A 14691-nucleotide genomic window follows, 5' to 3' on the forward strand; every position below is an offset into this window, starting at 1 on the left:
AAATTATTTGTTACTTTGCCCTGCCAGTCTATATTGTAGTAACTCAGCAACTTCAGTTACCATTTTGTTGTATAATGATAGTTTATAGCAATATAAAACAACCCTGAATATCAAGATAGTCAACTATAATATGCTGACTTTCCTTCCTAAAATTATGGTATAACATTTTTCTAAATAAACAGGTATGACATTTACTAATAGGAACACTTTTCTGCAGTAAAATATTAGAAAGTTAACAATTGGCACTTAAAACTGTCTTTCAAAATATACTGCATACTAGAAAAATGTATGTTAATGTGCCACCAGCACTTCATGAAAAATTTTAAATTAGAGTATGGCTTAAATGTACAAAATATATTCAGTGCTCCAAGTTGACTGGCTAAAATGTCAGACTTTTAAATAAAATTTGCTAAATTATTTACCAATTAGTCTTAAAAGACAGTAAAATAAAACTAAAGCAAGTTATTTTGAGGTACTTTTGGAGCTGAGTATCTTTAAAAATGTAATCAGAGTGAAGTTGCTGGATTACTTGTATCTGTTGCTGCTGCTGTTGAAAGGCAGAGGAGAGCTGGAATCTCTGCTGAGGAAGGCTTTGCTCAGGTCTGTTCTCGGCAGAGCCAAGCTGAGACAACACTACAGAGAGGAGAAGGGGAAAGCAGGCCAGTCAAAAAGTTTGAAGGCTACCAGGGTTAGAAAAGGACAACATAGAAAATGAAATAATAGAAAAGTTAGCAGTATGATTATCTTAAGTATCAAATCATAGACATTTCAGAATAAATTTAGTAATATGGTCTCCTGTTAGTTGGGGGAACCACTGATTATGGAACTTTCTGGACACAAAAAGAGATGCACTCCCTTAGTGCATTATGTATCAAAGCACTGAACCTCTCTTCTCTTGCATCTGTATAAAATTTGATACCGATGCTATTTTGTTTAGAAGAGTATATTATTTTTGAAATATAACCAACAAAGTAGGAAAAGGGAGATGGAAGAAATCCAAACTATTGTAACAACAAAGCTGGTAGACAGACAATTGCTTTAAACAAAAGATGCCGCAATGAGTATCAGACTACTAACAACAAAGGTGGTGAACTGAGACTAAGCATTGTTTGTTTTTTTTTTAGCTGAATGGGACCACAGTAATCAGTTCAACACTCATTTTACATATGAGGAAGTTTGAAGGCCAACATGATTTAAGTGACTCACTCAAAGTTAAGAAGTCTGTAGCTAGGAACATTCTCATGATTTTTTCAGACTAGAGTTGTTTCCACTAAATTATACTACAGCTATTTTTGGAAATTCACAACTGGTCTGATAAAGGTATATAATTATATAAACTTCTATTTGGAAATTCACTACCTCTAAATTGGAACTTTATATGTAAGGATTACTTACTTCCAAAATAAAGATTATTACTCTAAAAGACTTCTAAAGGCATCATAGTAAGCCCACAGTGATAAGATGCTGACAACATAGTCACTCATTCAATCCTCAAACTCTTATCATAGTTTTCTTATCCATGTGGCTTACTCTTTCAATTAAGTGTGAAGTTAGAATTATCGTCTTCAACTGACAGGATAATCATTAAGAGTAATCTTTAGTTCACCATTTACTGCTGGAAGTGTTCAGAAGTAATTTAATCTTTTTTTTAAATGATAAAAGTGGCTTACAGAAGTTATGCTATTGACCATTAAGACTTAAGTCATTTATGCAACTACAAGTTACCAGAATGAGACAAAAGAGTATGCAATCTAGAAAAATTCTGTCTTAATCCAGGAAAACAAAAAAGTTATTAATTAAGATAACTATTGGCAAACACTGAAAACAGCTCTGGTAACCTAGTAAAGTGGATAATTATTTTGCCAGTAAACTGTAACATAAGGAAACACAACTGTGGTAATTATGTTAAGTCAAAGCTCTTTTAATTAATTCACTATCAAATTAATGAAAAAATCTCAGCCATTAATCAATTTAATAGTTCACACATCATAGCTTTACTTTTTCCTGTTTACTGGTTGCAAGGGAAGGAAAAGAAAATAATTTAAGTGGTGAGATGCCAAATAGATTAGATATGTTTAGTAAATTCATATAAAGTTATGAAGATACCTACCAGCTGCCTGTGACTGCATAAAACTTCCTACTCCAGTAAGGTTAATAACAGCAGCTTGCTGAGCAGATAAGGCCTGTTCTTGACTGGTTGAACCTTGTTCAGAACCCTGAATAAAAAAATAATAAATGACTTGTACAAAAAAGAAAAATTTGAGCTGGTGAAAAGAAATCAGTATTTTTTCCTATATGAAAGAAAGCAGTATTAGACTAGTCTTGTAAAAAGAATAACAAGGAAAATACTTCAAAGGTATTTAGAATAAGCAAGAATACATTTATGGTATTTGAACAAAGAAAACTTCATTTTTCGGTGCATCTGTATTTATTGTTTGATGCTACCTAGATAATGCCTAAGGCTTTTATAAAGCTTCACTGTAACAATTTTTTAAAGCTTAAAACACCCTTTGTAACATAAACACAGTAGTGGAACTTTTAGTCAGCAGACTAAGTCAAGAAAAGGAAATAAAAGGTATATACATTTTATAGGAAAAAATAAAATTGTCCTTATTTGCAAATGGCACAACTGTCTATACGGTAGAAAACCCTAAGCAATCTCCAAAACAGCTCCTAGAAGTAGTAAGTTCAGTAAGAGGGCACAAAACAAGACCAATATACAAAAATCAACACTATATATACTAGTAATGAACATGTGAAAACTGAAATAAAAAAATACCATTCACAATTACTCAAAAAAAAAAGAGAAAAGCTTAGGTATTAATCTTAAGTCTAAGAAAACATATACAGGGCTTGTATACCAAAAACTACAAAACACTGACTTTGGTCTAGATAAGGACATACTATGTTCATGTACTGGAAGACTCACATCATAAAGATGGCAGTTCTTGCCCCAAACTGATCAACAAGTTTAACTCAATTCTTTTAGAAATGCCGGCAAGGTTTTTGTAGATATAGACAAGATGACTTTAAAATGTATACGGAAAGGTAGAGAACCTACATTAGCTACAACAATTTTGAAAAATGGTATGGGAGAAAACACTGCCCAATTTTTTTTTTTTTTTTTGAGACGGAGTCTCGCTCTGTCGCCCAGGCTGGAGGGCAGTGGCGCGATCTCGGCTCACTGCAAGCTCCGCCTCCCGGGTTCACGCCATTCTCCTGCCTCAGCCTCTCCGAGTAGCTGGGACTACAGGCGCCCGCCACCATGCCCGGCTAATTTTTTTTTTTTGTATTTTTAGTAGAGACGGGGTTTCACCGTGGTCTCGATCTCCTGACCTCGTGATCCGCCCGCCTCGGCCTCCCAAAGTGCTGGGATTACAAGCGTGAGCCACCGCGCCCGGCCAACACTGCCCAATTTTAAGACACTACAATGAACAAGACAGTGTGGTACTGGCTGAAGGACAGACACATAGATTAATGAAACAGAACAGGGAACCTAGAAATAGACACACCCAAATAGACCCAACTGACTTTTTTTTTTTTTTTTTTTTTTTTTTTTTGAGATGGAGTCTTGCTCTGTCGCCTAGGCTGGAGTGCAGTGGTGCAATCTTGGCTCACTGCAAGCTCCGCCTCCCGGGTTCATGCCATTCTCCTGCCTCAGCCTCTCCGAGTAGCTGGGACTACAGGTGCCCACCACCATGCCCGGCTAATTTTTTGTATTTTTAGTAGAGACGGGGTTTCACTGTGGTCTCGATCTCCTGACCTTGTGATCCGCCCACCTCGGCCTCCCAAAGTGCTGGGATTACAAGCGTGAGCCACCGCGCCCGGCCTCCAACTGACTTTCAACAAATGTGCAGAAGTAATTCAATTCAGAAAGGATAGCTGTTTTTTTCTTTGTTGCTGTTGTTTTGTTTTTTTTTTCAACAAATGGTATTGAAACAATTGGATACTGACAGGAAAACAAAAACAAACAAAAACAAAACACGGACCTAAGTTGCACATCTTGTACAAAAATTAACTGAAAATGGATCATGGATTCAAAATAAGAAACTATGAAACTGTTAGAAAAAAAACACAGGAGAAAATCTTTGGGACCTAGAGCTAGTCTGACACATGACAACTACAGGATATTCCATAGAGAAAAGATACTGTTAACTCGGACTTCAGCAAAATTAAAAACTTTTGCTCTGCAAAAGACATCCTTTGGTACCACCTAAAATAGTGTCTGAAGTAATATTTCAGTATATAATGGCAAGCCAAACATTTCAAAAGTTACATTTATCTTGAGGGGATCTCCCTGGATATAAAAAGAGATTGGACAAAAGAGCACAGAGCTGAAAGGAGGATACATTACTGAATTTCGAACCCAGTTCATGAAATGAACAACAGAATAAGGCAGACCACATCACCACCATAACGGAGCGATGATAAAACAAACAAACAAACACTCAAAATGCAAAAAAACTACAGGTGATATCAATTTCCCCCCAAAGCACTCCACAAACCTAAAGTAGCCTATAAGCCACCACCACAAATGGAATATTCAAACAAGGAGGAATAATGATTAAACAAACGTCTTGAAAAAGAAAACAAATACTAAGAAATAAAAGGACTCAGGCTAAAACTAAAAGGATAAAAAAAGATGTACTAAGCTAACATTAATCAAAAGAAAGAAACAAGAAATATTACCAGAGATAAAGAAGGTCATTTATTAATGATAAGGGGTAAATTAATCAAGGATATAACAATCCTAAATGTATATGCACCTAACAACATGGGCTCAAAAAACAACCTTTAGCAAAAGGAAAAATAGAAATTTCCAGTTTTGGTTGAAGACTTCAACACTTCTCTCAGTAACTGATATACAGAAAGAAAAGGATATAGAAGACCTGAATGATGCCATCAAATACCTTGATCTAATATGGAACACTCCTAACAGCAGAATATACATTTTTTCAGCCATATATGGAATATTCATCAAGACAGATCACGTTCTCAAGCATTAAACAAACCTCAACAAACTTAAAAGAACCAAAAATATGTTTTCAGACCACAGTGGATTTAAACTAGAAATCAACTGCAGAAAGATATTTGGAAAATTCCCAAGTATTTGGAAATCAAACATATCTAAACTCATTTGAGAGGAATCCATAAGACAGAAAATTCTATGGAACAAAATGAAGGCACAGCATATCAAAATTTGTGGAAAGTGGCTTAAGCAGTACTGAGAAGGAAATGTATAACATTAATTGTTTATTTTAGAAAAGAATGACCTCAACACAATAATCTAAGCTTCCACTTATGAAACTACAAACTATCATCCAAGAAAACATTCCAGAAATAAAGAAGTGACCCTATACATTAAAAGGATCCACAGGAAAAACATGGAAAAATCAATCTGACACATACACCAGTGAGAATATTAGACAAACATTCAGGGCCTCTAGGCAAACTGCTTAAATAAACTTACAAGAGCAAGATAATTAGACTGGCATCAGATTTCTCAAAAACATACAAAGCAAGTCAACAGTAGGAAGCGTTTTTAATAAATTTAAAGGAGAACTAAAACTAGAGAACATTTATAAGAAAACAAGTGAAAACGCTTCAAGACATTGGATTTGGCAATGATCTTCAATATGATACCAAAAGCACAGGCAAGAAAAGTAAAAAGAGAAAATGAACTACATTAAAATAAAAAAAAAAAAACTTCTGTGCAATGGATGCAATCAAGAGTGAAAAGACAACAAATGGGAGAAAATATCTGGAAATCAAACATCTGATATATGTGTATATGAAGAATGAAGAACTCCTACAATTCAACAAAAAAAATTAATCTGATTAAAAAAAATGGGCAAGGGACCCAAACAGACTTTTCTTTTTTTTTTTTTTTTTTTGAGACAGAGTCTTGCTCTGTCGCCCAGGCTGGAGCGCAGTGGCGCGATCTCGGCTCACTGCAAGCTCCGCCTCCCAGGTTCACGCCATTCTCCTGCCTCAGCCTCCTGAGTAGCTGGGACTACAGGCGCCCGCCACTGCGCCCGGCTAATTTTTTGTATTTTTAGTAGAGACGGGGTTTCACCGTGGTCTCTATCTCCTGACCTCGTGATCCGCCCGCCTCGGCCTCCCAAAGTGCTGGGATTACAGGCTTGAGCCACCACGCCCGGCCCCAAACAGACTTTTCTCCAAAGATGATACCCAAATGGCCAACATGCATATGAAAAGATGCTCCACACCACTAATCATTAAGGAAATGCCAATCAAAACCACAATGGGATTATCGCCTAATACCCATTAGGAAGGCTGCTTAAAAAAAAAAAAACCCCAAAATCCCCAAAGACCCAACCACCACCAGAAAATAACAAGAGTTGGCGAGGATTTAGACAAATTGAGATCTCTGTATGTTGTTGATGGCAATTAGGTAAAATGGTATAGCCACTATGGAAAACAGTATGATGCTTCTTAAAAAATTAAAAATTACCACACGAACCAGCAATCCAAATTCTGGGTATATATCCAAAAGAGTTGAAGACAGGGTCTCAAAGAGATAACTGTACATTCACATTCACACTAGCATTATTTACAATAGCCAAAAGGTAGAAGGTACCCAAGCATCCATCAGTGGATGAATGGATAAACAAAATATGGTATATACAAGTATTATTCACCATGAAAAAGGAAGGTGATTCTGACACATGCTATAAAATGAATGAACCTTGAAGACTTTATGCTAAGTGACATAAGTCAAACACAAAAGGACAAGTAACTATATGACTGCACTTATATGAGGTATCTTGAATAGTCAAACTCATACTAACATAAAGTAGAATAGTGGCCAAGGCGAGGAGTTGTTATTTACCAGATATAGTTTCAGTTTTGCAAGATGAAAAAGTTCTATAATAGAAATCTGTTGCACAACAATGTGAATACACTTAACACTGCTGAATTGCACACTTAAGAAGTTAAAATGGTAAGTTTTGGCCAGGTGCAGTGGCTCATGCCTGTAATCCCAGCACTTTGGGAGGCCGAGGTGTGCAGATCACGAGGTCAGGAGATTAAGACCATCCTAACACGGTGAAACTCCGTCTCTACTAAAAATACAAAAAAAATTTAGTCGGGCGTTGTGACACACGTCTGTAGCGACAGCTACTCGGGAGGCTGAGGCAGGAGAATTGCTTCAACCCAGGAGGTGGAGGTTGCAGTGAGCCAAGATCGCACCACTGCATTCCAGCCTGGGCAACAGCACAAGACTCTGTCTCAAAAAAAAAAAAAAAAAAAAAAAAAAAAAAAAAAAGTTAAAATGGTAAATTTTATGTGTATCTTAAAATTAATGTTTTTAAAAGAAAATCAAAGATTTTATATCTAGCCAATCTTTAAAGTGTTTAGAATGAAAAAACAGTAAGTTTTTAATGTGCCATTCCTGAGGACTCTATTAGAGGATGAGCTTTATCCAACCAAGACCTGACTGGGGGAAATTGGGCAAAAGGACTAATGGTGAATATTTCATATAATTTGTGAGATAGAGAAACTGGATTTGGGACCCAGGAGTCAATATTTTTTTAATTTCCCAGATGACTCCAGTGTACCCAAAGTTTAGAAACACTTGTACTTCCTTCTTCTACTGTCATTTATTGCAATTCTTATTCAATTTCTTTCTCCTTGGCAGTGTACACGTTTGTTTTTGTCTGTGTTCCCACTGCCCTACATTTTATGATAATAGGGATATCTTTATTCCAATAGCAACAAAATCCTAAAAACAGAAAGATAATGTTGGGGTAGAAAATACATGAGCGATAGGGGCACAAAGACCTAGGTTTGAATCTCTGGCTCTGCCACTCACTGTATGGCTAAGAGCAAGCCATTTATCTGAATCTCAATCACCTATGCAAGATGCAGGTGACACCATCTGTTCAGTATGGTATGACTGTTTTATTAGGAATACACACCCAATAGCTGATTGCTACTACCGTTAATAAAAACAGTACAGGAAATGTTTACACTAACAAAGCAAATGAAGTGTGCTTGGAATATACCAAAAAATGTTATAAATTCGATGTAAAAGCATATGGAAGGCTAGAAAATCCATACCTGCTCCCCTGGCTGTTGAGGACTAGAAGTTGTGGGCTGCTGAGGTTGTTGTGGTGTAAACTGGGAGAGCTGCTGTTGCTGCTGCTGCAGAGTGTTAAAAATAAGTGAACCACCTGGAAGCTATTAAGAATTTAAACAAAAATTAACCAATTTCACATGATTTTATATGAAATATTTAAATTTATTCTACAAATATTTTTGGATCATTTGCTATGTGTCACTCTTCTAGTTATTGAAGAAACTGGTGAACAAAAAACAAGTTGGCTGCCCTTAAAAAAAAGACCTATTTAGAAACCGTTTTTAAGTCCTATTACTTTGGGCTCGCAAGTATGCTAACACTCTTAAACATAAATTTTTCTGCTTCAAGCTAGTAGTTAGCTATCCCAATTCACATGCTATTTTTTATTTCACTCTTTTTATACATCAATACAAAAGAGCATTAAATACATTAGAATGTACAAACAAGCAGCTTATGAATCAGAAATGTATACTACGAAAAGCCACCCCTCATAAATTTGTTCTAGTTTTGCCAAAAACAAAAATATTATACAAGATCTTTTATATAACACAGTGAGGAATTTCAAAGCTGAAAAGAAAGTGCATTTAGATGTCCATATTTATTTTGGAGACCACTACTTTCTCTTTCATTAAAATCTAATTTGAATTTAATTAATCCAAATTAAAAAACAATTTTTAAAGAAGCACTCAGAAAACCCCAGGTTAAAAGGGAAAACAATGCTTTTCAAATGCACCAAAAAACAGTTTTTCCATTTTAAGCTATAGGGGTTTATATACAGACCACTTTGAGGTCCTTAGGAGAATGTCCAAGAAAATACCAAATACAGAACTCTTAGGTCTGTATAGTCAAAAAATATATATATATAATAAAAAAAAAAAATCCTTGGGTCAAAATATCTATCTATATCCATCACAGCTCATCATTAGGTAAATCTGGACACAACACAGATCAAATTTTCCTTCCTCCATCAGTATATAGTAAATGTAGAAAAATATAACAAACTAAAGGATTTCCATTCCTGTTAACACTGAGACTGATCCCTAAGAAAATTTCAACAGAATATGCCAGAAGGTAGGCTAAATAAACAAATGCAATTTGTGGGCTTGTCCATATTATAAGTATATTGTTCTGCAATTAGTCTGTAAACAGACTGCATCGTATATAGGAAATAAGTTTTAAATTTTAGCTCTAATGAGAATTTCCCGATTTGTTAATCCTGAATACCAGGGTGGCTGATCTGTTATTGTTATTTCCCATCAATCCATAGCTCTACTATGTTACATATCCAGATCTTTATAGTCATGTCTATCCATTTTCCAAACTACTAGCTTAAAGCTTACTCCTTTAAATTAGAGGACCTAGCATAACACCAGGAAATGTTGTAAATTCACCCCCCTTTTTTTTCTTTTGAGACAGGATCTTACTCTGTTGCCTAGGCTGGAATGCAGTGGCGCAATGTCAGCTCACTGCAGCCTTGACTTCCTGGGCTCAAGTGATCCTCCGACCTCAGCCTCTCGAGTAGCAGGGATTACAGGTGCATGCTACCATGCTTGGCTAACTTTTTGTAGTGATGGGGTTTTACCATATTGCCCAGGCTGCTCTCCAACTCCTGAGCTCAAGCAATCCACCCACCTGGGTCTCCCAAAGTGGTGGGATTCTAGGTGTGAGCCACTGCATACGGCCCACATACCTATTTTTTAAATCTCCTTCAAGCACAAAAAAACAGTATTACATATATGTATACATAAAACATCTGTTGGGAAAGCAATTATTTTCTAAATATATCCACTATTATTATTGTAGGGAAGTATCCTCCTTGGTAGGTGCAAATTCTCCCCACTAGCACAGCTAGTTCTTAATTAGGCAGGGCTACTGGAGCCAAAGTGTGGTATATAGGATACTGATTCTTTCTCTTTATCCACTTGATCATACAAAGGTAGCAATAATAACCACACCCTTAGAAGAATCTAAACAGACCTCAGAATTTCAAGTGCTGATACATGTAGATATACATTGTTTAGAAAAAAAGTCAATGTACAAAAAATTTAATCAAAAGCAGTATTTCAGGTTTACCTGGAGTAGATTTAAGGGCCTGAGACTTGAAGTATTTTTTAAACCAAATGGAACACCTGTTAAATAAAACTCATGGTTATAACAGAATTGAAAGTTTATCACACATGAAAATAATTTATACTTTGGTATATATAAGCACAATAATTTTATGTATTCTCTGCATAGACGTGCTTATTTTCCATACTTCAAAAATATCTTAAAAACAAAAGATTGTCTTCAATATTTATCAATACTGAGATTTTATTCAAAGTTGTGAAGCACCAGATGCGCATTATATTCTATATTTCAGAAACTGGGACTTCTTTTTCATTCTTCTGACTGTTGGCTGAACAAAGAGTAATCAAGAATTATGTGAACACCATGAATATAACAAAACTATCACTGCTGTGCAAATACATTCCAGGTACTGGCATCTATTTACATTTCTCAGTGCTACACAGTATACTATAATAATCATATCTCTAAGAACTGGTGTGCTTTATGCTATTTAACTACAAATGTTAATCAGAATGCTAAAGAATGTTGCAATTTGTGTATAAAGATCAAAACTGAGAGTCAGGAAACAGTGCTCTGTTAATTTAAACTTATTCCTAAAAAATCTGTTACATAACACAGAGCATATCTTAAAGCTGGGGGTGACAAATGTTTTCAGTAAAGGGGGCTTTTTTACACGTTTTCATCATGTGGGCTTTGTGAGCACAAATGGCCTCTGCTGCATTTTCTTTTCATAATCCTTTAAAAATGTAGTAACCATTCCTAGCTTAGGCTGTGGGCTGTAGTTTGCTGATCCTGGTCTCAAGGTATGTATATATTTTGCTAACAAAATATACCAATTTGAACACTATTTAAAAATGTATCTAGTTCTCTATCATATAATTTTAAAAAAAAAGATTTAAGGGAAGAAATGCACATGTAATACTAGCGAAGCCTTGTATAAGAAACTGAAATTTGGCAAAAATATCCCTTTCTGGAAAAATTCTCATTTAAGAAAATGGCTTAACCCCTTTTAAAAGTGGATGACATCTGTATAATGCTTTCTAGCTTACCAAAGGCACTTTCATACTTCATTTATTTCTCTTGAGTAACAACTGAAGATATTTTTACTCCCACTTTAGAGCAAATTGAACTGAGGCTAAGGGGGAAAAATTTAGTGACTTCTGTAGAGTCCCAGTTTAGCAACTGAAGCCACATGTAACTGGTACAACTAGTAGTTACATGTAAATATCCTAAATTCAAGATGTGAAGTGCATTTCCAGGACTTCTCGCACTAAGGCACACTTACGCTTATTAAAATAAGAACACTAGCTAGAATTAGGAAATTACAGCGACACGTTAGCATGTTTAATTATATTCTCCGGGTTCTCTTTCTCATAACTAAGAAAGTTTTTAATAAATTTTTCTAGATTGTTTTTCCTATTAAATTTTTCCTCAAGTGAAACTGAATTATTTCAAGATATTATAATACATTCTTTTAAAGAGCATCAAAAAAATAAGCACAAGTTATTATAACTGTTTTCCTGTATAGGTAATAACTACTCCTAAATAAAAGAATGCTTATCATGTCTCGGGCACAGTTTAAGCACATAATCTGTATTATATTTCATTTAATCCTCACGACTATGAGGTAAGTTTTTATTGCTATTCTCATTTTATTTATGAGGAAAATTAGACACAAAGGTAACTTTCTCAAGATTACACAAATGGTAAGTTGTACAACTGGGATTCAAGCTGAGGTAGTCTGGCTCCAGAATCCAGGCTCTTAACTGCGATGCAGTTGCCTCTTCTGCACAATGTATATTTTCAAAATACCTTTATTTTCCCTGGAATATAACTACAATGACAATAAGGCTACCAAAATTAATTTTGTTATTTGGAAAGCAAAAGAAAGATTTGCACAGACTCACAGGCTTACCAAGTTTTCCACAGAAGTTGACTGCTAGACGACTTTTAATTCAAATGCCAGAACTTTTAAAGGCTTTTGAAGTGAAATACATGTGACACAACACTTCATGAAATAATGACATTAAATGCCTTTAGCATTACTCTTAAAATTACATTTTTACTTTAGCATATACTTTAATTTTTTTTTTTAGAGGTTATTATTTCCAACATTCTGACCTGCTTGAGAAGCTGCCTGCATTGCACTGGGCAATGCATTTGGTAGCAGACCTCCTGAGGGTAGAAGGCCGCTCAGGTTTATTCCTGCAGGAGTTATGGCACCAGTGTTACAGCCCAGCATGGGGTTTGAACCACTCATCAAAGCCTGGGCCCCACTGCAGGAGAATAAGACAAGGCATTAAACTTCACTGTAAAAGGAAAAAAATCAGCCACACAATTCCTCAGATTAAAAAACAAAACTACTAAGCAAACACAACTAGTTCTTTATCTGTCTTAAATATCAAAGAAAGTAATGCAGAAGATAAACAGGAAATTCTAAGCTGCTGTCAAGATGAAGTATCAAAAAACAAAAACAATAAGATGAGATATCATCTTAGTGCAGTTAACAGATGTATTATTTAAAATTAAAACATACATGGTCAGGCAGCTTCTGTCCATATCTAAACTATTCCCTTCCAGTCTGAGTAATATGTGGTTTGTTCTTGATTTCACAAATTAAGAATTTATTTAGATTGGTGAAACTATCTTTAAAAAAAAAATCCGAACATCAATGCAAACTTACCAAACAGAGCCCACTACATTGATGAAGTTAAGTCCAGCAGAGTTTGCCATGACCTGGGTGGCCGTGGTTCCTGGAGTTATAGATGTTACCATGGTGGAAAGAGGAATGGTTGTTACAGGCATTGCCTGGCTCAGAGACCTTTGCTGCTGAGCAAACTGAGTTAACAAAGTGGGCTGAGGGGTGAAGCCTGAATCTTGGGGAGTAGGGGTGGCTGAAGGGGTACTAGGAGTTGAGCTCTGAGCATCAGGAGGGTGTGGGGTCGATGAAGGGGTTGGTGTAGGAGTAGATGGCTTAGGAGTTCCAGATCCTGCTCATTGAGAAAAATAAAAATTGCTAGTTTGTTATAAATGGCCAGTCCTTTTAAAATAAGGTTAATGGAATCTTACTTAGCACTGACAATTTGTTCTAGTTTTTTTTTCAAGCAGTTAACTGCAAGTGTTAATTTCTACACATGATACATGAGTGTTGCTACACTCAATTACAATTAAGGATGCAGTATATCACCTAAAAATCCCATTAAAGATGCTATTGCAGTAACAGTAAAAATATACAGTTATATTCTACCACAATACCCATTTAAAAGTTAGTTTCCTACATGCTGCCTTTGGCCTAAAAAGTTCAAAATGAATTCAAATTAATTTGTTATTTACGATTTCACTAATTCAAGACTTCATTTAAAAATATCGCTTATTTAGTGTAAAAGTCTGAGATAAACTGTGAACATATTTAATAAGTTACATATGGTTAACAATCATATTTGGCACCTAAATATACATGTTTAACTCCTAACACATCAAGTTTATCCTGACAAACAAATTTACAAAAAACAGTAATAAAGCAAATATCTGATAGATAATACTGCATCTTTAACAGTAACTGTGTACTTCTGTTTAAATGTAGAATGTATAGAAAATCTGTTGTGAATGAAGTATGCACAGTTTATCAATTTTTTAAAAAACAAAAACAAAAAACAAAAACCAAAAAAGTAAAACCAAAAGCTCTTGAGGTGTTTTCTTTTTTAGCTTTCATGTCCTGCAGAAAGAAAGGAAAGAAATGTGAATGTCCAGAAGCTGTCACTCAACCCTTACTTAAAGTAACAACTGTGTGCAGTAGATTACCATAATCCATACCCACAACATAAGAAGTGTGAATAAGACTTTCAGAAAATTTATATATTTTTCTTTGTGCAAAACAAGAAGGCAGAAAAATTACACCTTTTGAGCTATCGAGATGAAGATGTTTATATCTAATGCGAAGACCACCCTATCACTGTGCAGGGTACTAAAACTTTCAGCATATATTAGCCATCTACAAAAAATCTAAAAAACTGGAATGACTTTTTTCCCCAAATTGGTACTTTCAGATATTTACTAATTTGAAGAAATTCTCCCAAACTAATGCTAGCATTCTTGTATAACTCTTCTTGATGTTAAAAAAAAGTATTCAGTAGTAAAAATTACATTTCGGTATCTTCAGAATAATGCTTTATGATAATCATCACATTTTAGTAACTAACAACAATTTATAAAAGAGTGTAGGAGTGTTTTTAAATTATTGTTTTTCAGTTTATTGTATCACCACCTTGGAACTAGTTGACTTCTTACATATACACAAAGATAGGACCTGCAGCAACAACTCTTATGACATTTTTTTCATATCAGCCACACAATTTACATAAATATGTAAAATGATCCTAGGGTACACTGGAATAAAAAATATTTTGAAATCTTATTGCCACATGTAACTACCAGGTTATTTTTTTAAGGAGATGTGTAGGTTGTAAGTCTATAAGAAAGGTATACGCAGAATGCATACATAGATACAGAAAAACAAGTAC

At 35.1% G+C, this 14691-nt stretch overlaps 1 protein-coding gene across 50 annotated transcripts in view; it reads right to left on the reverse strand.

Moving 5' to 3' along the window:
- SUPT20H (SPT20 homolog, SAGA complex component) overlaps positions 1–14691 on the reverse strand; it is a 52136-nt gene that overhangs the window by 721 nt on the left and 36724 nt on the right. For 8 of the 50 annotated variants that reach the window (XM_063618919.1, XM_055244982.2, XM_063618915.1 and 5 more), the window contains 5 exons: positions 12855–12924; positions 12293–12447; positions 10175–10230; positions 8083–8202; positions 2111–2216 (listed from right to left, as the gene is read on the reverse strand). In XM_063618919.1, the coding sequence (XP_063474989.1) occupies positions 2111–2216; positions 8083–8202; positions 10175–10230; positions 12293–12447; positions 12855–12924 (507 nt within the window). Of the gene's footprint in view, positions 1–529; positions 634–2110; positions 2217–8082; positions 8203–10174; positions 10231–12292; positions 12448–12854; positions 13162–14691 lie in introns of all 50 variants that reach the window. The other 42 variants (XM_063618898.1, XM_055244979.2, XM_055244977.2 and 39 more) reach the window with 8 other exon arrangements.

The sequence above is a fragment of the Symphalangus syndactylus genome, chromosome 15 (assembly GCF_028878055.3).
Source record: "Symphalangus syndactylus isolate Jambi chromosome 15, NHGRI_mSymSyn1-v2.1_pri, whole genome shotgun sequence".
Taxonomy (NCBI): domain Eukaryota; kingdom Metazoa; phylum Chordata; class Mammalia; order Primates; family Hylobatidae; genus Symphalangus; species Symphalangus syndactylus.